Source organism: Suillus subalutaceus, assembly GCF_016647625.1.
Source record: "Suillus subalutaceus strain FC151 chromosome Unknown DFJ58scaffold_30, whole genome shotgun sequence".
NCBI lineage: Eukaryota > Fungi > Basidiomycota > Agaricomycetes > Boletales > Suillaceae > Suillus > Suillus subalutaceus.
In genome coordinates, this window is record NW_024540279.1 from 300698 (window position 1) to 323582 (window position 22885).

Consider the following 22885-nt stretch of genomic DNA (forward strand, 5'->3'; position numbering starts at 1 on the left):
GTACATAGTTTGATGGTCGCGACGCCCTGCAGCATTGCGGTAGCGGGACATGATGATTCCCAAGGTCCAATGCGTGCCCAATGAGCAACCTGTCCTGGTGGCTTCAAGCCGATCAAAGATATCGATACCCACGGATGTCACGACCGGTTGTTAAGCATGTTTGAAAGGTCGTCAACTTTTGCTCAGACAATACATCCATGTCCGACTGCTGCGATATCATCCTCAGCCTTGTAGCCTGTTGTTGTGAGTGATGCGGATACTAATCCCAGTCGTTTCTCACTAATGAACATTGCTGCAGGTGTCTGCGGCAATATCTGCGCCAGCGGTAGGAGGTCCTATCCGCCTCGCGCCAAATGGCTCGCTCACGAAGATGGTACTGACAGACCCTGCTGTATGCTCCTATTGTTGTTGTAAGGAGAAGCAGGACAAAGATCTCGAAATGGTATTCCCTGAGGTTGTGCAAAGTCAGCCTCGGAGAAAGGACCCCATGATTGCTAATGATGCAAGCCCGGAGGTCGCAGCAGATCAGTGGAGAGGGTCAAGATAACATGAGACAACATGCTGCATAGACGCTCAATGGACATATTGGTTTTGTCGTTCACTGTCTATAAGACCATAGATTGGAGAGGGCAGTCGCGGTATGGTTGACGAAAGGGTAGAGCTAATGAAAGGACAATTTAAATACATACGTATCAGTGGACGGACGCAAGCTGGAAAGGATTGAGTCGACGACATACTTTACGTATGCAATCCTCACAATGATTCATACACCCTCTACGAGTTCAACTGCTGACCCCGTTCTTGGCAAGATATCTTGCGTTCACAGCAACGAAATGGTATGCGACTACGGTGATCATAGCAAGGACACCAAGATAATTCGCCATGTTGTACAGCGTCTGGTGGCTAATCATTTTGGAAGCAAAGGAGTGGGCGTGACCTAGTCAATCATGGTTCAGGCATTGAGGTCGCCAGTTTATGACATATGACACGTACTTTGAGCTTGGTAGTCGTTGTTGGTCAAAACACTTCAAAATAAAGCAAGTTCAGAACATGTCACATATGTGTGACGTGACAAATCTGGCGTTAGTTGTTCTTGTTTGTTCCTGCCGGAAAACATCGGGTCTAAACATCCAACGCCGCACCTACCATTCAGCCAACGTCGGTGTATCACTTCGCCCATCATGCGTCCCACCGCTGCACGTCTAGAGGGAATGCCTGGACGTATGTTTTCTCTTTTTTTTTTGCTAATGGAACAGTTGTGCTAATTTCGAGCTTACAGCTAAAACATTTGTGAGTTATCATGCAGTCAATGGCAAGCATCATACTGTTGTTCTTACCTCTTTTTCCATAGTGCCCTTGGTGGGGTGACACCAGCATGCAAAAACAGAGAGGAGTGGTTGTTTACAGTGCGTCATCTATCTCACTGTCTTCTTGAAACAAGTCACTAACTTCAGCTCGTGCTTCCTATTTGTCGCGTCAATTCTCGTCGTGTTCCTACGGTGATGCGGGCTCTTTGTCTCCCTTATTTCGGCACTGGCAGGCGTCTCTCCATTCAGACAGCGGGGCTCAAAAGCCGTAATTAGAGGCTGGCTATTCAACGGCTACAGGCGTCTTGCTGCCCAAGTTCCTTACTGGATAGTCCCCTTTGCTATTGGTGCGTGTTACTGTTGTATTCATTCATAAACCACCTCATTGGATTCCAGGATATGGAACATACACTTGGGCCAAACGCCGTGACGCTTGGCAGAACAGCAAGGCTGGACATCTTGCGCTGGGTGGTCACCACTGAGGCATCATGTTAGATTCGCCAGTTCTGAAATAGACTTGTTTTCTTTTCAAAGCACACGTCTTCCTGATAAGTAATTGGGCGCGTGTCTTAACCGGATTGTTCGTTTCCCTCTCGAGTTGGCTGAACTCTAACTCCTATACGTAACTTGATGATACCATACCAGTAAACGGTGGCCTAATATTCGTCATTCTAAGGAGCAATCTGACCTGAACGCTAGTGATTTGTGTAACCTTGGGAAGTCATCAAAACGGCTCCGAGTCCTGTCACCAATTTGAGTATCAAGTATAGATACTTAGAATGTGGAAAGGATAGACGCCAATTGAGACTTGATCGAGAGTCGAGACCCGATAAACAGTAGGCGAGGGCAATTGCTCTCAATTTCCGGTCTGAGGTCCTTGATGCTGATTCAGACGAGGTGGATGAACAATCCATGTGTCATACGCCAAGATGACTGATCATCGATGTCATTGATCATGATTACGACTAATTGCGCCAAAGAATCACTGATCATGAGAGGGGCTTATAATGTATAAATACCACCCAGTTAGCACGATATTGTCATTACTCTCTTTTCTTCTCATAGCTTCATCAATTTGAAAGATGCCTTCAGTCCGCCCTTTGTTCGTGGTTGCTGGTATCGGCGATGGCAGTGGTAAGTCCTTCTCAGTGAATACAAACACGTATGGCTGACGTCTCATGCCGCAGGGACCGGAGCTGCAACCGCGTACATAATATCACGTCCTTTTTCACTAACTTGTACTGATAGTGTATGAACTAACACACAGCCGTCTCTTCGCCAGATCTGGCTACAGAGTAGCTCTGATCTCCCGAGGACCAGATTATCTCAATAAACTCGCTACAGAGCTCAACCAAGCAGGCGCAGAGGTACTGTATTAAGTTACTCCTATCCTTATGTGTACTGCCATGTTGCACCAGCTCATTTGGAACAGGCTACAGCATTCCCTCTCAATGACTACACCCCCGCATCCATCAAGTCCGCATTCGCTTCCATCAAGTCTCACTGGCCGTCCTCCCCTCTCCGTGTTGCGGTTTTCAACGCGGGCTACGGTGTCTGGAAGCCATTCCTTGATATCACGGAAGACGAAGTCCGTGAATCGATCGACACTAACGTTTTAGCGGCTTTTGCCTTTGCACGCGCGGCCCTTCTCGAGTTCACAAAGCTCGAGCTTGAGACCCCGAACGACGGTGGAGTTGCTGGCGATGCTCGTAAAAGGGGCACCCTCATTTTCACCGGCGCAACGGCTTCTATCCGAGGCAACACCACAACGTCTGCGTTTTCTGCGGGCAAGTTTGCGATAAGGGCTTTGTCGCAGAGCTTAGCCAAGGAGTTCGGCAAGCAGAATATACATGTGGGTGTCTTCCGCATCACCTTGGGATTGTTTGTGGACTGATATGTTGACTCTTAGGTTGCTCATGTGAGTGTCCGTCGTCTGATGTAAAGAGTACTTATGAACATTCACACACGCTGCTCAGAGTATTATCGACGGCGGTAAGTACATAATGTCAGCATCTATAAAGTAACGTCTAATGAGGAAAAGGCATCCTCACCGACCGCACCAAATCTCAACGCAAGGACCCCTCTTGGGAGGCTAATCAGGATGTTCGACTTGACCCCAATTCTATCGCAAAGGTTCGAGCATTCTTGTGGCAATACGCGCCTGAATTGATCACACCCTTCAGACCTACTTGCACCTCGTGGAGCAAGATAGTTCAGCCTGGGCTTGGGAAATCGACCGTAAGCGTAATTGCGATTTGCCATTACCCTGTCTTCACTCTTTTCCGAACAGTGCGTCCTGCCCACGAAAAGTGGTGAACAACTCGACCAGCATGTTTTGGTCTGGAGTCAAAGTACAATCAGAAATCATTGGATTCGTAAGTCTTGCTATGTAGTTATGTCGTTGGTGTATACGCCTTGTTTTCATTTGTTACGTCCTGTTGCTCTTCTGTTCCTCGAAAGCAGTCTTTCACCTGCGGTGCAATGTGTCGTAGCAATTAGAAGGTTAGACAGAATCTATCTTACCTGCTGCAAAAATCCACGGTCCGTGATTGCGCGCATGCCAACGTGTGCGAGGGCCTTTGAGACAACGAGACATGCATCGTGAGCGGCTTGCGAACGTGCGGAGTCGGTGAATGCCCGAGTATGGTTACCGCCTTCCGGGACCGTCGGTATCGCTGAGACGTGGTTTTGGTGTCAGAAATTATCAGCGACAGAAGAGGAAACTATACGAACAAAACCCGGGGTGTAGGCCAGGCATCACTGGTGGATAATGACTTTCAAAGTCTCTGCCAGACATTACAACCACGACGTACAATATGAAACATTCCCCTTGGGTGAAATCAGTATACCTGCTTGAGAGACTATGCAAGCACACTCACAAAGTCGGTCGATGCACCGCTGATCCCATATTCATAATCAATGACACCGTACTTCTTCCTGACCACATCAGACAGTTCGCCACCTGCGCAAAATCTAGGAGGAATCGCGGGGTTACCATGAAGAAGACACACCGAGGGCTTTGTTCTGCACAAGTTCGTTCCCAGTGGATCCTCTGGTAACTTTGACATTCGTCCCGGTTGCAAGTGCTGCTGCTCTGCGCGAAGTCTGGCATTGGGGTGACGTGAATGCCGGATAGTGACTTACTCGAAACAGGGAACGACACGCTTGAGCGTCTCTTCCGCTTCAGCAGTGGTTGGCGCACGGATATAATAACTGAAGCATGTCATCACCTGCATCAAGTTTCTGGAGCTAGAACCCACACTTACTACATCTTTGAGTTATCCGGGATGACTGTCGTACACGCTCTCAAATGCATGTCCAACGTTGAATGACAGACACTTACTGTTCGGTGCCCAATTATTGCCCTCAATGATTCCATGCACACGATGCGTAGGCTTAATCTGCTGGCGCAGCAAAGCGATGTTTGTATATGCTAGAACAGCTGCATCTAGCGCATTTTTTCCTTCCCAGGGGCTAAGTGCAGCGTGCGCACTGTGAGGGCACAAATCAGAGTTCAAGCCAGATGATGAACATTGGGAGACCGCACGTGTGGCCTGAGTATTCTATCTCCAGACGTATAACTGCAAGACAGCTGCTCAAACTGATGGAATGAAGGGGCCCAGGAGCAGGGTGGCACCTGTCACGAACGTGAGTGAACGAGAAAACAACACTAGTCAGCCAGGCCTGGCCACGGACATGAGACACACGTCCATCTCTTTGTATGCTCCCCTCTCCCACAGCTTCACTTTTCCAAACCCACCTTCTTCGGCTATTGAGGGTATGTGATCGATCCATTGCGATCAGGGGAAAACGACATACCAGGTGTACCAAGAAGAATCACCTTCCCGTCGATATTGAGCTGCTTCATCGCTGCTTTTGCCGCACAGGCGACAGCGACGCCTGAGATTCCAATGAGATTATGCCCACACGCATGTCCAATACCCGGGAGTGCATCCATCTCTGAGTTCACCCCTAGAACGTGTCCGCCCCGCCCGTGGGTGTAGGTCGCAACCCATGCAGTCTCCAGGAGGTGATGCCTCGTGACTTCGAAACCGTGCTTCTCTAGGAAAGAGGTGTATGCATCGTGGGCGTATCTGAGCGACCGATAATTAGTTCGATCGCACGGCGATTAGTTGCAATTCGGATTCGAGATGTGGGCGCACCTTTCTTCATATTTAAGCTCTGGATGATCTGCGTATCTGAATTAGCATAGCCTACTAGCACATCGGTGTTTCTTGTAGTCATGATCTTACCATGAATATCGAGATTCAGTTCCCGTAGTTCGCCACTGAGACTATCGATAACAGTATCTATGACCGTAAGGATATCTGGTCGATAAATGACCCCTTCTTCCAGCGTTGGTTTGACCTTATAGTCATCTTCTGGCCGCCAAAGAACATCAGCTTGAACCATTGTCACGTCAGAAACAAGGAGTTAATGGTAGTTAATTCCAGACTGGCGGAGACTCCAGGCCGGCTACTCGCATCTTTGGACAAGATTCTTTTCCACGATTAGAAGATCTTGTGGCCTGGGCGTCTAGCTAAACCAACCTCGTCACGGTGTCCTTCAAAGCGCTGAGTCGGGATTCGGGCCGCCGATCGGCGTGTGCAAACATTGCGTAAAGAAATCGTGAAACATCGCAGTGAGATAGTCCTGCCATGGCCACGTAGCTAGCTAAGTTACATACTGTTGCCGTTGCTCCGGAATATAAGTCTGTTTAACGAGAAATTTACTATTAGCTTATATAGAGCTAATGAAGAAAAGCGGAGTACCACGCTGAGCCACGGCGTAGCAAGTCTTTAAATTTACATCAAAACCTACTGGCAACTCTGACCATGTTTGGGCTCTACGAGTCGTTTTAAGACGAATTGATCATGCATGCGTTTATTATCGGAGGTTAGTTGAGGAACTGAAGAGAACAACCTCAATGTAACAATTTATGTTTGACATAGACAAATTCTTCCTTCTGATGCCTATCACAAGTCAGCAGTTACACTCTTAGTTTCTTATCTTCCTCAAACGTGTCCTTCACCTGCAAAACGCAGTCAAACCGAAGTTATTTGAACGACGCGTAACACATACTTTCTGGAAGAACGCCTCGTCAGTCAACACTCGCATGCCGACGGCCGCGAGTGCCTTCGAGACCACCAAACAGGCGTCATGGGATACTTCGGAACGTGCAGATTCCGTGAATCCTGGGGTATGGTTCCCGCCATCTGGAATAGTCGGGATGGCTTGAAAAAAACGATTAGTATGGTTCATCCAGAAGCTGTGCTACTTACAAAAACCAGGGTGAAGACCAGGCATCACTGACGAACAAGAACTTCATTGGCAAAGGTCGCCTACCCCAGGTCATGGAAGTCAGACGCACAGTATGAAATATTCCCCTTTTTGGTCCGAAACATCAACTCTGTCGCGCTTCCTGGGTGTGCGAAACACTCACGAAATCAGTAGAAGCACCCTTGATACCCCACTCGTAATCTATAGTACCATAGCGCTTCAGAACAACGTCAGCAAGCTCATCACCTGGGATAACATTCAGTACTAAGTCACTGCACTCCGTGATTTCATACCAAGTGCTTTGTTTTGCGTGATTTCGTTGAGTGTCGATATAACCGTGATTTGGACTTTGCATCCAGATGCGAGTGCAGCTGCCCTGCGACGAGAAAAGAGATGATGATGTTTGATCAATTGAACATATTGGTAGTGGATACTGACTCGAAGCAGGCAGTAACACGTCGCTTGGTGTCTTCCATCTCCAACGTCGTGGGAGCGCGGACTATCCACCTACACTCGAGTCTAAGGTGCTTGAAGCGCGTGATTGCTGAGATCGACTTACTGCATTATAGCTTGGTCCGGGATGACTGATATTCCAAATATTATCTTCTAAGTGTTTCTACGGAGTGTGAAAATCTCACTGTTTGGACCCCAATCCTTTCCTTCAAAGATGCCGTGCACGCGATGAGTAGGTTTAATCTGCTGACGAAGAAGAGAGATGTTATTATATGCTAGGACAGCCGCATCGAGTGCATTTCGTCCTTCCCAACCTTAACCCAGCGTGAGCACTGTTAATATAAATAATTAGATCCCACTAGTTGATGAAGGATATGAAAGACGCTCACGTATGGCCTTGATACTCCACAGTGAAGGAACAAAAAGCCAAGCAGCTAGTCAGACTAATGGAGTGGCGGGGGCCAGGTGTGGGATGGCACCTCCAAAGTAGGTTAAGTCATGCTGGTCATCTGATATGGATCACTGGTAGAAAAACTAACATGAGACACACATCCATCTCGTCGTATGCCCCCTTTTCATACAACATGATCTTGCCAAAGCCACCCTCCTCGGCTGTCCCGTGTTATCCGCAGTCAACATCACAAATGCAGACACGACACACCAGGTGTACCCAGCAGAACCACCTTTCCATCGATGTTCAGCCTCTCCATAGCAGCCTTAGCTGCAAGAGCTACCGCTACTCCGGATATCCCAATAAGGTTGTGTCCACAAGCGTGTCCGATTCCAGGGAGCGCATCCATCTCAGAGTTAATACCCAAAACGCGCCCTCCGTGTCCATGGGTGTATGTAGCCACCCAGGCAGTCTCAAGATGATATTTTTTAGTAACTGCGAAACCATGTTTTTCCATGAACGTAGTGTATGCGTCATGGGCATATCTGTGACGATGCTCTTAGCTATGGCGTATGACACGATGAGATACAACGCACTTTTCTTCGAACCTCAGCTCTGGATGGTCTTTCGAAGATGCGTTGATACGAAATGGAAGTATGGTGATTACCGTGGATATCGAGACTCAGTGCCCTCAGCTCCCCGCTCAGTCCGTCGATTGACGTCTCAATCACGTTGAGTATGTCTGGTCTGTATACCTGGCCCTCTTGAAGCGGGGGTTTGATGTTTGGATCATCTTCTGGTCGCCAAGGTATCATGTCAGGTATTGTCAGTAGAAAGATAAAGGGCTGTCACAAAGACCCCATGTACATCCTGGTCGTTTGATTGATCTGAGTACTGAGTGGTGAACTTCATCGCAACTTCATCGTGGGTTTAGTTTGGGTTAAGTAATCCAATAGCGATTACAAGCAAAGGTATATACGTTATACAGATAGCAGATGAGGACAACAAATGGCACAAAGAAAATACTAAAATAGCGCAAGCCAGCCAATACAATGTAAACCGTCCAATATTATGATGCTGGCGCCTGCGTCAGACGAGCATTCACCCGTAAGCGATGTTGTCGGTTTCTAAGATGGACTTCATAGTTCTGCAGCGTATCCCCAGGCCCAGAGTTATATAGCTGCAAACCAAATTTAAGTCTGCGTTGGTCCAGGTCTAGTGGTGCGGACGAACCTTGCCGGGGCAATCCAGACATTTCATCCTCCACTCTGGTATACCACGCGGGGCAGGTCGACGCAGGATTGCTTCGAACTTGTCATCTGGATATTGTTCTTGAAGCGAACGAATTGCTGTGGTTAGCCATGTTGGAGCGGCCTGTTCACTTAACATTCAGCATCAATAAGATCCTGGTCTCAGAGGGAAAACGCTCACGTATGAGCCGTTTGAAATTGGAGCACTACTTTCCCTGGGTGACTTAGGACGTGCAATCCCGTTGCTTGTTGGAGGAGGTGTCCCAGATGACGACGCAAGTCCTGTGTGATTGGCGCCGTTGACTTTTGTGACGCGTTGGGCTAGAGGAGCTTCCGTATCACTAGAGGCAGTCGATACTGGTGACATGGCTTCGGAAGCCGGTACGGGCAATCGAGTAGAGATATCGACGGAGAGGTCTGATTTTTGTCGACTAGGCGTATCTTGGCCATCAGCAGCCACCTGAGAATTCGGCGCTCGTCCTTTTCGTTTCACCCCGATTTTAACCTGTTCTGTTTCGCGCCTCAGGTTCAAATGGTAATCGGGATCTTGGCTATATGTTACAGGGCGGGGTCTGCGGTGTCGATGCCAGTATTTGCCTGAATAACGATGAAGCGTCAGGAAGAAGTGTATTATTGATTAACCAATAGTATCAACGCACCACATGTACCACATTGCGATTTGTCGCCCAAAGGACCCTTTCTTCGTCCGATAGCAACGCTCTCCGGACAGCCGCAGTTGGAGCAGTGCCACACCCCATTGATCACATTAGCATGCTGTCCATCGACAAACTCTTTTTCTTTAGCCTCCCTTTCGAGCTCCTTGGCTTTCTTTGCGACGGCTCGCGAATCGGGGGCAGGGATACTAACCGAGGAGGTGGGTGCTTCAACATCAAGAAACGATGAAGGCAACATCGACGTCGATTCAACCGCTGTCGACGGTGTGGGAGCAGTGACTTTAGCACGAGGCCGAAGCACGGAGGAAGGATACGAAGGCGCCTTGAACAACCCTTTAGGTTTCTTCTCTTTTCCAGCAGCGACAGCGGTGGATATGGTCTGCTGGGGAGGCAGCTGTAGCGGCATGACGCTCGTGCCATTTTCTGAGGCAACCATGTTGGCAATCGTGAGAGAAGCAGCCGCAGCTGCAGCACGTCTCGAAGTCGGCGCGTTCGCGGCGGCCAACGCAAGGGTTGCAGCGTCCAGCTCTGGGAACCCAAAGGCAGGTGTGCGGTATGTGCGATTAGGCTCCCGATCAGGCAAAGCGATACCTCGACGTCCTCGTGTATTCCGTTTCCTGCGCTTGGTGAGCTCCTTCTCCCTCTCCTTCTCACTACGTTCAATCTCGCCGTCGCTGAGATAGTTGAGCAGTGGTGTAAACGATTGTACTTGATCCATTGCTCTAGCACCGGATGCGAGGTTGGGTAGGAAGGACATGCGCAGGTCATCGTCTTGGACAGTAGAACCATCTGAGGGGTGGCCGACGAGGAAGAGCGACTTTTGATAAATTTGAACTTGTTCGCGTATGCAATGCGCGATGGCCGTTCTAGAGAAGAGGTCAGCGACGAAGTCATGGACACGCAACCCTACGCACTTGAATTCCCCACCAAGGCCCAACTCTTTCGCATACACGTCCGCAAATTGCTCAGGGGAAGCATCCGCATTCTCAAGATCCCATTCAAACTGATCATCCAGCTTCATAGATCCGACGATGATGTCGAGCTAAGATTACAAGGTTAGCACTGGTTCACAAAACGCAACCGGGGATCAAACAAATACCTTTATCAAGATACGTAAATCTTCATGCACCGTCTTCTCATCGACCTCGATCTCATCCGCGGTGTGTGGAATTTCCTTGTCAGTCTCGAATGCGTCGCTTTCCTCAACCTTGACCGAGATCACCTTGCGACGCTTACGTTGATTCCTCGAGGATATGCTACGAGTAAATGCGCTTTCTTGCCGTGATCGCTTGCGCCATGACTCCCACCATTTCACGTCCTCGTCGTCAAGACTACCCTGGTCCACCATGGTCAGGTCATCATCATCAAGAAGCTTGCGATTATAGTTGTCGGTAACGTCTTCAGCGTCCATCTCCCGCACGTCCGCGTCATTCCCGTCTTCTTCGTCTGCTTTATAGCCATCCGTAGTCACCATCTCCCTCGCTGAGGATGGAGGTTTCCAGTCGCCGTCCACGCTAGCAATGTGAGCCTTGAAGTCGCTCAGCTGCTCCTGAATCGCTCTCGTGATGACACCTTGGTAACTCTGGGGCAGCGCATAATCCTCAATGAGCGTCTGGGCAAAATGCTCTGGAGTGATGACGGGATCTAAACAACGACATCAGCAACGAATACCACTCCAGGTAAGAAGCGTACCATTCAGATTCCATACAAAGGTCTCGCGCATCTTATGATGCTCCACATCGAACTCGAGTCTGATCGGCACGAGTTGCTCAGGGCGGTTGGCCAGTTGAGGAGGAAGTTTCCTAGGGCTATTAAAGCCGCGGGAATCAATCCCCCGAAACAAAAAGAAGACAGCAAGAACTCACATCCGAATACCTTCTCTCCTCACACCCTTCTTCCTTGAATTGATATTCGACCCCCGGTCCGCATTGGGTGCTCTTGGATATCTCACATCGAAACGTTCAGGTCTACGATTCATGCCCATGGCCGGAACATGATCACGTTCCCACCAGGCGCTTCGCGACGCAGGACCGTGCGTGCGCAACTCCTGGGCCATACGTGCTTGTTTGGTACGGTGCAGCGCATCGTATGCTGTATCACGTTTCATAATTTCCTTCAACATGATGATCTCCGATGGGGTCAGCAGTTTCACTGGATCTTCGACTTTGACCTGCGAGGAAGCACCAGCGTCTTCGGAATCAGTCGCACCTTCGACAGGAACCTTCTCGTCTTCGCCATCGGTGGTTGCTTCGGGTTTCGAGTGTACAGTGTAAGGGATGAACGAAATCTTGGTTACGGCGGGATTGAGCCCTGCAAGATGAGGGGGAAGTTTCGGTACCACAGCTGCACCTGGATGTGGTGCGGCGGGGTTTGGGGTCCCGGAAAGCGCCGGTGTGGCGGGTATCTCCCCGGCTTTCCGAACAAGAGGCATGGGGGAGCGGTGGCCTGGGGGTATTTGGCGGGCAGGCGATTGCTGATGTGTATTGATTGGCGGTTGGGATTGCTGCCGAGGCATGCCACCCATACCACCAGCCATATTTCCCAATCCCTGGACACTGACGTTATCAAGACCCTGACCCATAAACGGTGTAACAGACGCCGGAGGCATACTCTGGAGCACGACAGTGGACGATGGCACATCAACGAGTAAAAGAACGTTTGTCAAGTCAGTTCACGATACGTGAAGAACGGAGATGCACTCCTCACCTGTTCACGTCCATGGAGCGAGCTCGAGCGTTCTCTCTGCATCGTCTGGTCTCTTTCTGGCCGCTGCATGGATTGAGGAATCACTGGAGGGCCCATAAGACCTCCCCCTGCTCCACCTAGCATGCTGCCACCGGCTCCCAAACCGCCAATAGTGTTAGGATTCATGTTCACCGAGCCAAGATTACTCATGTTGCCGATGCTGGGTACATTCCCCATACTTCCTAGACTAGCATTGCCCATTGTTCCCATGGCTGCATTCATATTGCCGCCCATGCCCATGTTCATCATGCCACCACCAGGGGCGCCACTCATGGGGGCACCATGCATTCCCATCGCACCGCTTGGCATGCCTGTCATTCCAAGGTTGATCTGGCCGCCCATGCTACCGGGTATGCCTCCAGGAGGGCCACCAGCAAGATTCATCATCCCCGACATCCTCGGCGATTGCTTTGGCGACGCAGCAAGTCCATGCGCAGAATCTGCTCTCGTCGGAGGGCGATTCAGGTGCGGATTCAGATTCTGCACCTGGTTCATTGCGGGATTAATATTCGACGGAGCCATGTTCATGTGCATGACCTGCTGGGCCTGAGTCGGGTTCATCACAGGGTTGATATTCGAGGCCTGGCTCATGTGAGGGTTGATGTTACTGCTGGCGTTCATGTTAGGATTGATGTTGGCACCGGGCGTCATGTTAAGGTGCGGGTTTAAATTCATGGATTGCTGATTCATCCGTGGATTAACGTTTGGAACACCCATGCCGCCGCCGGAAGTACCGGGTCGAGAGGACGGTGGAGGCATCAGGCCAGAGTCAAGGTTATGATGAGAGTGGTGGGAGCGAATAGAAGCGGATGAGGAGGGGCGGTCGGTGACCTGAGAGACATCTTGCGGTTGCTGGCTGGGCTGCCTGTCATGGGTTTGACTTGGAGCACGGTCGTGTCTCCCATGCTGGCTCGGTGGGCGGTCGTGCGTCAGGCTTGGGCCCCGCTCGTGGTGTTGTTGATTAGGAGCGCTTGACGGTTGAGCTAGGGTAAATTGATGCCGTTGCTGCTGGAAGATAAGACGATCCTGCGGCGACATCTGCGCCCAACGCTGAGGCGTCATAGTCGTGCGTACCTGAGGGTTGCTGTGGTTTGGCATACCGCTCATCACATTGGACATGCCCATGTTCCCGCTCATGTTCTGCATATTCTGCATGCCGGCAGGCATGTTCATCGCACCTCCGCTGATGTTGGACATGGTGTTGCCAATGTTCATATTCTGCATTCCACCGGCGCCCATGTTCATCCCGGCCATCCCGCTCATAGTGCCCATAGAGGCTTGGCTCATGCCACCTTGTTGTTGTTGAAGGAGCTGCGCGGGGGTGAGCGTCAAATTAGAGCCTTGTGAATGTGATTGTTGAGCCATAAGCTGTGACGGGGAAGCTGACATGAGCTGCGAGGGCGATATGGACTGGCCCTGGCCATGCGCGGAGCCAAGATTGGGTGTAGAAGGGGGGATGGACTGCTGCGAGGTCTGATAGTTTGGAAATTTGGCCATCATGCCATTCTGTGAATTTTGGGAGTTCTGAAAAGCGGCGAGAAAGGATGATGGATTGATGTTGTTCATGTTCATGTTCATTGGCATGTTGTGCGGATTCATCGACATGGCTGGGTTCATAGGTACACCCATGTTGTTGCCAGGATTCATGGGCATGTTTGCACCGTTCATTTGGGAGATGCCGGGGTTGGCGTTCATGGGTATTCCGAAGGACATGTTCGAGGAGGGAGGTCGTTGGGAGAATTGGTTGTGACCTAGTTGAGATGAACCAGGTTGGGGTGCTATTTGCGGGGGGTAGTTCATTGTGAGTCGTCTAAATTATTAGATGATGAGGACAGAATGTCCAACTACAGCATACACGATGGACGCACGAGTTTAGGGTCGTTAGCGCCCGACCCAGACGTTAGTGCTAGAAGGGAATATATAGTTAACATGGGGGGACGGTAGAGGGGGTAAGTGGAACTTACGTTTTACAACAGGTTCTGACCAAGTTAGAGGAATTCGGATCGAGAGATAGCGTCGAAGATCTGTGATAACAAAATGCTAAACGAGAAAATGGATATGATGAGATTTTATTGACCGGCCGGAAAGCGCGGGCATGCTCCTGCGTTTACTTTTGATTACACTAATGGATTTCACTTACCAACAAAAAACCTGTCCTGCGACTCCGAGTCAAAAGTAACTCGGAACGACTGCTGCGGAGCTGTTCCCAGGGAACGAAACTCGGCAAAAGAACAACGCACAGACCAACTTGGAGCGTTAAAGTAGTAAATTTGAAGTCTCTTGTGTTATCCTGTGATGCCCTGAACTAAAAGCTAGAATGGCGTAGTGACAGGTCGCCAATGGTTGTCGTGTCTTGCCTGCTTGCGCGAAAAAACAAGCCAACAGTCAACACAATGTACAGTCACACTTCCCTGTCACATGTCACGCTAAAGTATCTATCTCGCTGTGGCGTTACTCTCAACACCGTCTCCAACGTTGTCTAGCAGTCCTCTATACTATCTCAACACTCGATATAATCGATGGAACACGATGGAATGAAGGAATGAAGAAGTGCCTCCGCATGTACCCGCCGATCCGAAAAAAGATGACAACCCCCAAGGGACCTGACATTTAACGGACTTAACGGGTCCACGCTGCGAACACAAATACACCCAAACCCCCATGTCATCCGCTTTCCCGAAGATCTTCTACAGAATAACGTTAGTGATCCTCGAAACATCGATTCCTCGGTTGTCCTTCATCACGATCCGATCCCCTCCAACAGACTTATTCATTCACCAGGACTACTAATACTAATAGCCTGCTTATTAGTCTCCGTGGCGATCGCCAAGATGGATGTTCCGGTTCATTACGATTTGGTGTGGGTTCTGGGTGCGGCTCCTCAAATATTGCCGTGCGTTTGCCATGCTCGTATCAATTTATACATACTGCTCCTGTTTGAACTTTGGCATCGTGCATGTTCACCTCTGGCGGCTGCAAGAATTTAACGCCTGTACTGCATCATATCTAATAAGATAAGCAGGATGGTGAAGGCATTGACGGAGATACTTTGACCCAATCCTACATAGCTGTAAATCCATCACCACAAGGGCTCGTAAGTTACTCCTTGTCGTCTAAACTGCTGCCTTACACATGCGCGTGGTTTTAGGTTTTTCCATCTTCCCGAGAGCCTATAAGTTACTGCTTGCCATCTAATTCACCGCTCTACACATATGCGCGGTTTTATGTTTTCCCAGTTGTCGCGGTCGTGATGACAGTAAGGCTTCTTCCATCCAACCAGTGTCATCCGACGGCTCGAGGGTAATATCAAAATGATTCGATGTCTGTCACATGCTGAGTAACAATATCAGCACTTCTCGAGCGAAAAAAACGTACTGTTTCTGTTCTATGATATTCAAAAATTTGGTGCTCATTCTCCAGACAGTCAGCATGATAAGGAAAACAGGATTGTCTTCGTTCTATCCAGTTTGTCCAGGGTGTGCAGTCTATGCCTGCGAAAGCCTCGCATTTAGTGCCGCGTTATTGAGAGGGTACCCACTTTGCAAATTCGAGGCTAGCGCTCATCGTTGTTGACTAACCAACTCGGAGGTGGGCTGAGCTGATGATAGGTCGAGCTGAACCACAGACAGGAACAACAATCTGTCTTGCGCAGCAAGCGACGCACGAGACACATGCTGGCTCTACTTACCACCCTCGTTGCGCTGTTTTTTTTTGGTACCCACGCAACAAGGGTTTTTCTAGATAAAATTGAAGCATCCGAATGTTCGAAATCGTCTGGGTGGACACTAGTTGATGTTTAGGAACGTGGGTATGACTACGCATACGCTACTTTCTGGGAGTGCGAATTTTCGTTGCTCCTTCTCACAGAAACTTACAGCAACACCCGGATCGCCATTTTCGACACATGCAAGCCATTAAGTCGATAACGTCAACAATTATTTGACATAGTTCGCTCGATCCCGACGTATCGCCAACGATCCCCCATGCTAGCTGTCGCTGGGCAATCATTGTGAGTACCATTCATTTTGTTGCCAGCACGGAACTTAATCTTCCCAAGATGAGTACGGGTAAAGTCACCCGTGCATGCATCACCGACAATGAAATTGTTTGAATCATAACACCGCGTCGCTCATGCAAATAAATACATTGTAATTTCACTCCAACTTCACAAGCAAATAATTTTTCATTTCGGCTGTGGATACGACCACTTGAACTATATGACACACCCACTCGATAGCGCTTATGCTCCCGCGAACATCACCGCCAGGTGCGTTCCTCTTGCACAGATATTAATATGGAAAATGGAGAAGGGATTTGAAGCTCCGACATCGAAGCTAGACCTGCGGTAAGACTCATATTTAAGCAGACAATTCACTTACCCATCATCGCTGCCGCCCCCACAGCAACCGCCTGCCTCGCTCATTGTCTTACATTGGCCTTAAGGATGCTCCTCGAGAGTCCTCCCACTAGTGGGACAATAAGCAATGTCGTCGATGAGGTAACAGTGCATATCATAGATTGGGAATAAAACGTTATTCCAAGAGCCAGGTGGTTTGTGTACTAATCGCATTATCCTTATCTCCTATCTCCAAGTCACCGAACCACGAATCACAGGGTTATAAACTGTTATATATTGATTGATGGGCCTCCTCCATGGACACATTTCATTCGGGTGCTGAAATTGCAAATTCGTTACAACGTTCTTCACGGTATCCAGTCGGATATATAACGTAACCAAAAACGCAGCCTAATCAACTGCTGACGTCTTGCATTGGAAACCAACTGGGAAAACTGTAAAATTTTGAGCAGTGGATTCTAGTAGGCCTCAGTCGCGATCGGTCTTTAAAATTGCAAATTTTTAGAAAGTTCTGCACGAGTTTTGAACATGTGTTTTTGGTCAGTCATTGGCAAGTAACAAGTGTTGTGTAGCGCTGACTGCTAACATTTTTCCAGGGGACATCAATCCGCTGCCGATTTTGTCGGCCTCCCCGCATACAAACATGATATTGTCTACTAATCGACTGAGATGTGAGCTACCTTGATATGATGTTTTTCCTAGCTATACACGATCCTAACTTGCCGATAGAATATAATTTTTTTACACTCGCCCTGGCCGCAGTCTTGAACCACGACTGAAAAAATATTATTTTAATCTATTGTCGCTGACTCGCCGGCACTCAAATCAAATCACGATCATGGTCAAAACCTTGACCAACGCCCTACAGTATTAATATGCTATCCCCAGTGGTCCAGAAGTTCCGGTGTGTATTTACTTCAAATCTGTCAATCAGCAACAGCTCAAGTGATCACGATTGATCTCTATTGAAATTGTAACACACAGGCTACCTCTGGTCCGTGGAGGACTCGACGGACGCCCAGATACCGTGACAGTTCCCGGAATTTTGGCTCGCTTGGAGCAAGTTGTGTAAAGATAAGTCCAAAAACATGTTTGAAGTTTGGACTCAAGCGCTTTTGGACTGCCTCGACTTTGTTCTAGATGGGCATAGTGATATTGACTTGAAGTTTACATTGAGTAAGTAATCGTAATGACAGGAGTGGCACGATGACCGCCGGAAGTTTCTTCAGAGCGCGCGTCGCGATGTTCGCGTGAATGTTCACTGTGGCAATGTGGCGCTACTAGTATGCTGTTTCCGAGTCAATAATTCATAGCTCAGTCACGGTGATCGTGAGTGGGTCAAAGAACATTTCCGCGAGTAACAAAATAGCAGGAAGCATCGCTCTGTAGTGGCCATTCAAAAATTAACAACGAACGACTCGGGTCAGTGCCCTTCAAAGTCCAATTGGTGGTAACAGCATCATATTCATATTGGCTGTCGTAAGGGGATAGGTTGAAGGCGATTAGTAACTACTTACTAGCTATAGGGATATCAAAGCCTCGTGGGTTATTGTATCATAGGTTGCATTCTCAATATAGCACAATGGATCCATGAAGCAGGCAGTGGCTTTAATCTCACGGAGTGCCTGTAACCTCCAGGGGAGTGGTCACTGGTATTCACCAATCTGATGGTGCCAGCAAAAAGAGTGGAGCGCAGGAGAGCGGAGGTTCTATTCTTGTCCATGAGGACCATGCGTGTTTCCGACCTGCCCAGGAAACTTGAAGGTTCGGTAATAGCCGCCACCATGATTTCGGGTCCGGCAATACTTACTGTTAGCTGCATCATTTTCTACTAACTAAGATAGGGTTTATGACAAGCTTGTCCTACTCTGATATTGAGAGAGATCCAATTGATATGAAGATCTCATTGGAAGTCTGAATCCCTGAACACAGTACTACTAATGCGGGTGAAACTTTCATCGTGGTCGCTAAAATGATTTGCCGAGTAACCTGTATCATGTGATAAATATAGGATACGAACTTTAACCCTTCATGCCATAATAATTCGTAATTACAGTACCCGAGAACTCAATAACAATCTTCGAATTCAGGTCACCGTTTTGAATTCGCCAAGGATTTGATACTATTTTTAACAATTAATGCTCCGCATCTGGATCCCATTTAAACCACGACATTTTGAATAGGGACTAGTCAAAACTCCGACGCTGGTTTCAATTCCTTTGTGATGAGCAGCAGCAAGGAAAGACAGCGGACAAGAGGCGAGATAGCATGCGCAGAGTGTCGTAGGTATGTTTTCCATCACATTTACCTCTTTGTCGGGATATTTACTTTATATGATAATCCATCAGACTGAAAGCCCGATGTGACAGGCAAGGTAAATCTCTTACTTTAAAGTTGTCCTGGACATCGGACTGATCGTACCCATAGTGCCATGCTCTACTTGCGTCAAAAGAGGATGCAGTATGCTTTGCCCTAATGGTAAGAATTCATTCATGACGTCGAACATTCAAATCTTTCATACAAATAATGCATAGGCACGATGCCTCCAGGAAAAGGTAGTCGGTAAGTATGGTGCCGCCACATGCACAAGTGCACCAAGTTCTGAAGATGTCATTTTCCCCATAAGCTTCGTTGGTGTCGCTGAAGAATATCTACGTCACAAGGCCATCAAGCTGGAAGAGCGAATGCGCTCACTCGAGGACGCTCTTGCAATCCTGCAGGTTAATACTTCTACTCAGCCACACCCATTGCTGACCAAAATATGGTCAAATGAAGAGGCTGATAGTGGGAGTAGCGTCGATACCACACCTACGATGGCAGAATCCAACTCACAAGGTCTGATAGATGCCTTAGGCACTTTGCACCTTGATGGTGACCCAGAATCTGGTACTACTCGTTTTTTCGGACCTTCCGGAGGTTCTGAGGTGCGGAACAGACGTTTGCCCGTGGCACGTTAAGACACTTACTTGAGCTTTAGAGTTTATTGCTGGTTTGTCTTATTCACTCTTCTAGAACATCTAGCCAACAATGATCACAGACTGGAAAACGAATTATCCCTGAAACTCCGACATCATTGTCCGAAACACAAGAAATCGAGGTTGATTACCTGCCACCTCACATCAGCAAGCTTGACCATGCCTTCCCTTTCCCTCCCCCAGGGCTCCCCAAAGAACACTTGCGAGAGACAATAGAATCCTACCTACCGGATATCCGGCGCGCTGTTTCGTTATGTGAGACTTTCCTAAAGTCTCTCTCATGGACGTTCCAAATAGTTTCGCGACAGCAAATTATTGACGACCTCATCCCATTGATATACAGGCTGGGGATAAAATCATCGAAGCAGCCACATTACGGACCACACGACCTGGCCTTGCTATTCAGTGTACTAGCGGTCGGAGCTTTGTTTGATCCCGCCCTTCCCCCGTATAATTCCGAAGCTCGTCACTATCAAAAACTGGCGCGCGCTGCCTTGGGTTTGCAATCTATATTTTCGAAGCGGTCTATTGTCACGATTAAGGTATTGCATCTTATGAGTATGTACTACGGCATGAGTGGCGTCGAGAGCAACGCGGAGCTTTGTTATTCTTTTCTCAACCTTGCTGGTCAAGTCGCACTTCAGGTTAGTTTCGAGCTACAGACGTCACAATCATCAGACAGACCTCTGACGAGCATCATTAGATTGGGTTCCGTATGTTATGTCACAAGGCAACCATTGATACGTGGCTAATGTCACTATGTAGATAATGATCCTTCACGATGGGGTTTTGAGGGGAGAGAAGCCTACGAACGCCGCTCATATTTCTGGGCTCTCTTTTCTCAAACTCTCTGGCAAAGCCTGACCATTGGACGCCCTCCCGCGATTATGCCAGCTGTGGTTGACTGTAAAATCCCGGGTGAATTTGACGAAGCTACGTACCGGTTGGGAGAAATCCCTATTACATGTAAGGTCATTTCGCCACATAACTACGTGGGAAAGAGCTCTAATCCATTGCAAAGTTGGCAGCTGGAGTTCTCGGTTCACAGCGGAGTGCCTAGCACCAGTCGTTGAAGCGACTCAGGCTGTAAAGCCACCTAACTACCAAACCATCCTCGAGTTGGATCGTAAAATACGGGAATTTTCTGTGCCTGTATCTCCGCATTCACCTCATTCCGACCGTGAGCCCACAGACATGCGTACCTTTGCTCAATCACGTTACAGAGAGTTCAGTGCGTGTCGCAGTGGTTTCACATATTCCTATTAACTGACTTGAAATGAAGCGCTCATGTTCTTGCACAGAGGTTTCTTTGCACAGGCCATGGGTGACTTTCCTTCAGATCCTCTTAGAAGCCCTGTAGGCCGATCATTCATGGTTGCCTACCAATGTGCCTGTGCACTGATCGCAGTAACTATCGACACATTCGAGCTACAGCCCATGTTGTGTTCCCGAATGTGGCGAATATGGTCCCATACATTCTCATCAGCAGTACGCGAATCTATGTTTTTTAGCGGGTTGTGCTGACAATGATTTGTTGAGGTTATCGTTGGCACCGTCGCCATCCGAAGACTCGGCATAAAATTGGACCCGGACCCATTTGACCAACTAGAAAAGGCGTGTTCATTATATCGCAATGCGGCGCAGACTTGTAGTCGCGCCAAAAAAGCGCTGGTGAGTTTCTAGCAAGGGTATCTATCTGTCAGTTGCCAGAGCTCACTAACACGCCTCTGAAGCCAATTTTACTTCGGCTCTATCAAAAAGCGGTCCATGCGAGGATGGACCCCCTTCAACACGCCAGCCACAAACCACCTTCAAGGTCTTCTGGATCGGAGGATGAACCCGACGAATTAGAGGTGTTTGGCGGTCGGACACTACTAGTAACAAAACTTTCCAAGAACGTTTCATGGTCTCCCCAACATCCAATCCAACTTGCGAGTTCCACAGCGACTCAAAATAGTTCCCCAAACCAACGGAACGATTATCAGTCGCATCTTATTAACATCCCCGTGATTCGAGACTCTGCACTTGGGGAAGGGGCGGTCGGGCTGCCTGAGTTGGAATTTTTTCACCCGGAGATCCCTGGGCCATCATACTCTCGTTCTCTGTGCGCTCCCTCGCTTCACGGTCTCCAACAAGGACAGCAAGGGGATTTGATGTTGGATGACAAGTGGTCTTCCTTTGTATATGATGCATCTCTTCCTCTAGGATATTCCCATCTCGGTCCACAAGCTCGTTGAGCGATTGCTGATTGCACCTGTTCGTGCGATGCGATTGATTCAAGTACTGTAACTATATCGCTGATTTGGCATGTTCATTTTTAATGTGTTCGTACATTATAGCAAGCTAAGCCTTTCATTACTTCTATCATTATGTATATATGATGTCAGTGTCCAGCCAGTTGGAGTTGGAGAAGGAAGGTCGTGGATCTCGGTTCCCTGAAGTCCTTGATACGGTGAGCACGGTAACTGTAATTTCTCAATGAACAACGCCAAGACGTTTACATATTGTACGACTTCAAAGTCTGTGTCCCAGGGCGTTTGGACGCTATGTTATGCACTGCGCATTGGAAAGCAGCCGAACAGGAATGATACACTGCCCCCTCCGGATTGGGGACAATTGTAAGGGGGGATGCAGCTTTCCCGATCGGTACGGGTGTTTGTTGAGAGGAAGGTGACCGTGTACCTGTGGCGGTCCGCGGAGATAATGTGAGACGTGGTTGCGAATCTTGTGATGGCTTTTGTTTTACTGACTCTCTGCGGCTAGCTTTGCCGCTTTACCATCGACTTCTTCGTTACCGCGAACCCCTTCGAAACTTATGTCCTGACACCCATCGTAATATTATGTACAGTCGAAAGCAGGGTGATCTTTCACTATCCTCGGTGTACTGAAACGACTTTCGAAGTACTATGAGCCCAGCGGTTCACCGTACGTACGAATCCTCACCATATTCGATAGCTGCTCTGGTTATTTATTTACTGGCGACTTCCCGCGGAATAATGGACCATTCCGCAGAAGGCGGGTTAAAAACAGCGCTTGCAAAGGGGGATGACTCTCCGATCTCCTCCACTGAAGAGCGCCTAGCGCAATATTCACGTTTCCGAACTTTGCCTTATTAAATGGCGCACTTGCGCAGACCTCCAATGTGCCCATAGTCGATCTGGTGTATGCGACGTATCTCAGGAAACAGATATACCTAAATACGGTGGTACGCCTTGGGATACCGTGTGCCGAGTCCCCTGTAGGCGACCTGCGCTTCCGTGCAATTGTCCGTCTGAACATTACGTGTCTGTATGAAGAGAACAGTTTGAACGAGGAAGCAGCTAGTGGTCGATGCAACCTACCACCCTGACTTTTGTACCCGGAGGACAACGGGTCACGGTTGTACTCGTGATTGTCTTCAACTAAGTTAAATATTTTTACTGACTCGGGCCGTGGTCCAGTTGTAGATGTAGG

General features: G+C 48.7%; 8 protein-coding genes across 8 annotated transcripts; 5 read left to right on the plus strand and 3 right to left on the minus strand.

Moving 5' to 3' along the window:
* Positions 1–129: 129 nt before the first annotated feature.
* Positions 130–1034, plus strand: DFJ58DRAFT_778090 (uncharacterized protein). Its single transcript, XM_041389599.1, has 5 exons — positions 130–243; positions 299–325; positions 384–710; positions 758–935; positions 992–1034. Exons 1-3 carry the CDS (start codon positions 198–200, stop codon positions 545–547), a joined length of 237 nt encoding a protein of 78 aa, XP_041245999.1. The 5' UTR covers positions 130–197; the 3' UTR covers positions 548–710; positions 758–935; positions 992–1034.
* A 58-nt stretch (positions 1035–1092) lies between these two features.
* Positions 1093–2052, plus strand: DFJ58DRAFT_265999 (cytochrome b-c1 complex subunit 8). Its single transcript, XM_041379552.1, has 5 exons — positions 1093–1221; positions 1280–1290; positions 1352–1406; positions 1541–1654; positions 1704–2052. The coding sequence occupies exons 1-5, from the start codon at positions 1182–1184 to the stop codon at positions 1787–1789; spliced, it is 306 nt and encodes a 101-aa protein (XP_041246000.1). The 5' UTR covers positions 1093–1181; the 3' UTR covers positions 1790–2052.
* A 234-nt stretch (positions 2053–2286) lies between these two features.
* DFJ58DRAFT_266027 (uncharacterized protein) lies at positions 2287–3873 on the plus strand. Its single transcript, XM_041379553.1, has 9 exons — positions 2287–2441; positions 2495–2513; positions 2575–2674; positions 2740–3159; positions 3217–3225; positions 3284–3299; positions 3349–3440; positions 3491–3545; positions 3598–3873. Exons 1-9 carry the CDS (start codon positions 2390–2392, stop codon positions 3621–3623), a joined length of 789 nt encoding a protein of 262 aa, XP_041246001.1. The 5' UTR covers positions 2287–2389; the 3' UTR covers positions 3624–3873.
* DFJ58DRAFT_266083 (uncharacterized protein) lies at positions 3480–5879 on the minus strand. Its single transcript, XM_041379554.1, has 14 exons — positions 5561–5879; positions 5471–5498; positions 5127–5401; positions 5004–5076; positions 4855–4944; positions 4651–4799; positions 4574–4598; positions 4452–4520; positions 4319–4401; positions 4187–4269; positions 4121–4136; positions 4041–4067; positions 3831–3982; positions 3480–3778 (listed from the first exon to the last, which is right to left on the minus strand). Exons 1-14 carry the CDS (start codon positions 5718–5720, stop codon positions 3701–3703), a joined length of 1308 nt encoding a protein of 435 aa, XP_041246002.1. The 5' UTR covers positions 5721–5879; the 3' UTR covers positions 3480–3700.
* A 219-nt stretch (positions 5880–6098) lies between these two features.
* On the minus strand, positions 6099–8246 carry DFJ58DRAFT_905462 (uncharacterized protein; the record flags this gene model as incomplete). The annotated part of the gene is made up of 13 exons (XM_041394958.1): positions 6099–6339; positions 6390–6541; positions 6590–6616; positions 6747–6864; positions 6924–6963; positions 7026–7094; positions 7147–7171; positions 7226–7354; positions 7461–7519; positions 7580–7652; positions 7702–7976; positions 8028–8055; positions 8099–8246. The coding sequence occupies 13 exons, from the start codon at positions 8244–8246 to the stop codon at positions 6298–6300; spliced, it is 1185 nt and encodes a 394-aa protein (XP_041246003.1). The 3' UTR covers positions 6099–6297.
* A 110-nt stretch (positions 8247–8356) lies between these two features.
* DFJ58DRAFT_778138 (uncharacterized protein) lies at positions 8357–12084 on the minus strand. Its single transcript, XM_041389600.1, has 8 exons — positions 11221–12084; positions 11048–11163; positions 10455–10999; positions 10270–10397; positions 9341–10221; positions 8863–9278; positions 8665–8805; positions 8357–8611 (listed from the first exon to the last, which is right to left on the minus strand). Exons 1-8 carry the CDS (start codon positions 11961–11963, stop codon positions 8501–8503), a joined length of 3081 nt encoding a protein of 1026 aa, XP_041246004.1. The 5' UTR covers positions 11964–12084; the 3' UTR covers positions 8357–8500.
* Positions 12085–18592: 6508 nt separating this feature from the next.
* On the plus strand, positions 18593–19105 carry DFJ58DRAFT_778147 (uncharacterized protein). The gene is made up of 3 exons (XM_041389601.1): positions 18593–18743; positions 18806–18831; positions 18885–19105. Exons 1-3 carry the CDS (start codon positions 18682–18684, stop codon positions 18989–18991), a joined length of 195 nt encoding a protein of 64 aa, XP_041246005.1. The 5' UTR covers positions 18593–18681; the 3' UTR covers positions 18992–19105.
* Positions 18997–21799, plus strand: DFJ58DRAFT_873525 (fungal-specific transcription factor domain-containing protein; the record flags this gene model as incomplete). Its single annotated transcript, XM_041394372.1, has 10 exons — positions 18997–19019; positions 19084–19381; positions 19435–19446; positions 19495–20076; positions 20136–20145; positions 20198–20398; positions 20454–20663; positions 20715–20920; positions 20972–21103; positions 21166–21799. The coding sequence occupies 10 exons, from the start codon at positions 18997–18999 to the stop codon at positions 21667–21669; spliced, it is 2178 nt and encodes a 725-aa protein (XP_041246006.1). The 3' UTR covers positions 21670–21799.
* Positions 21800–22885: the final 1086 nt, after the last annotated feature.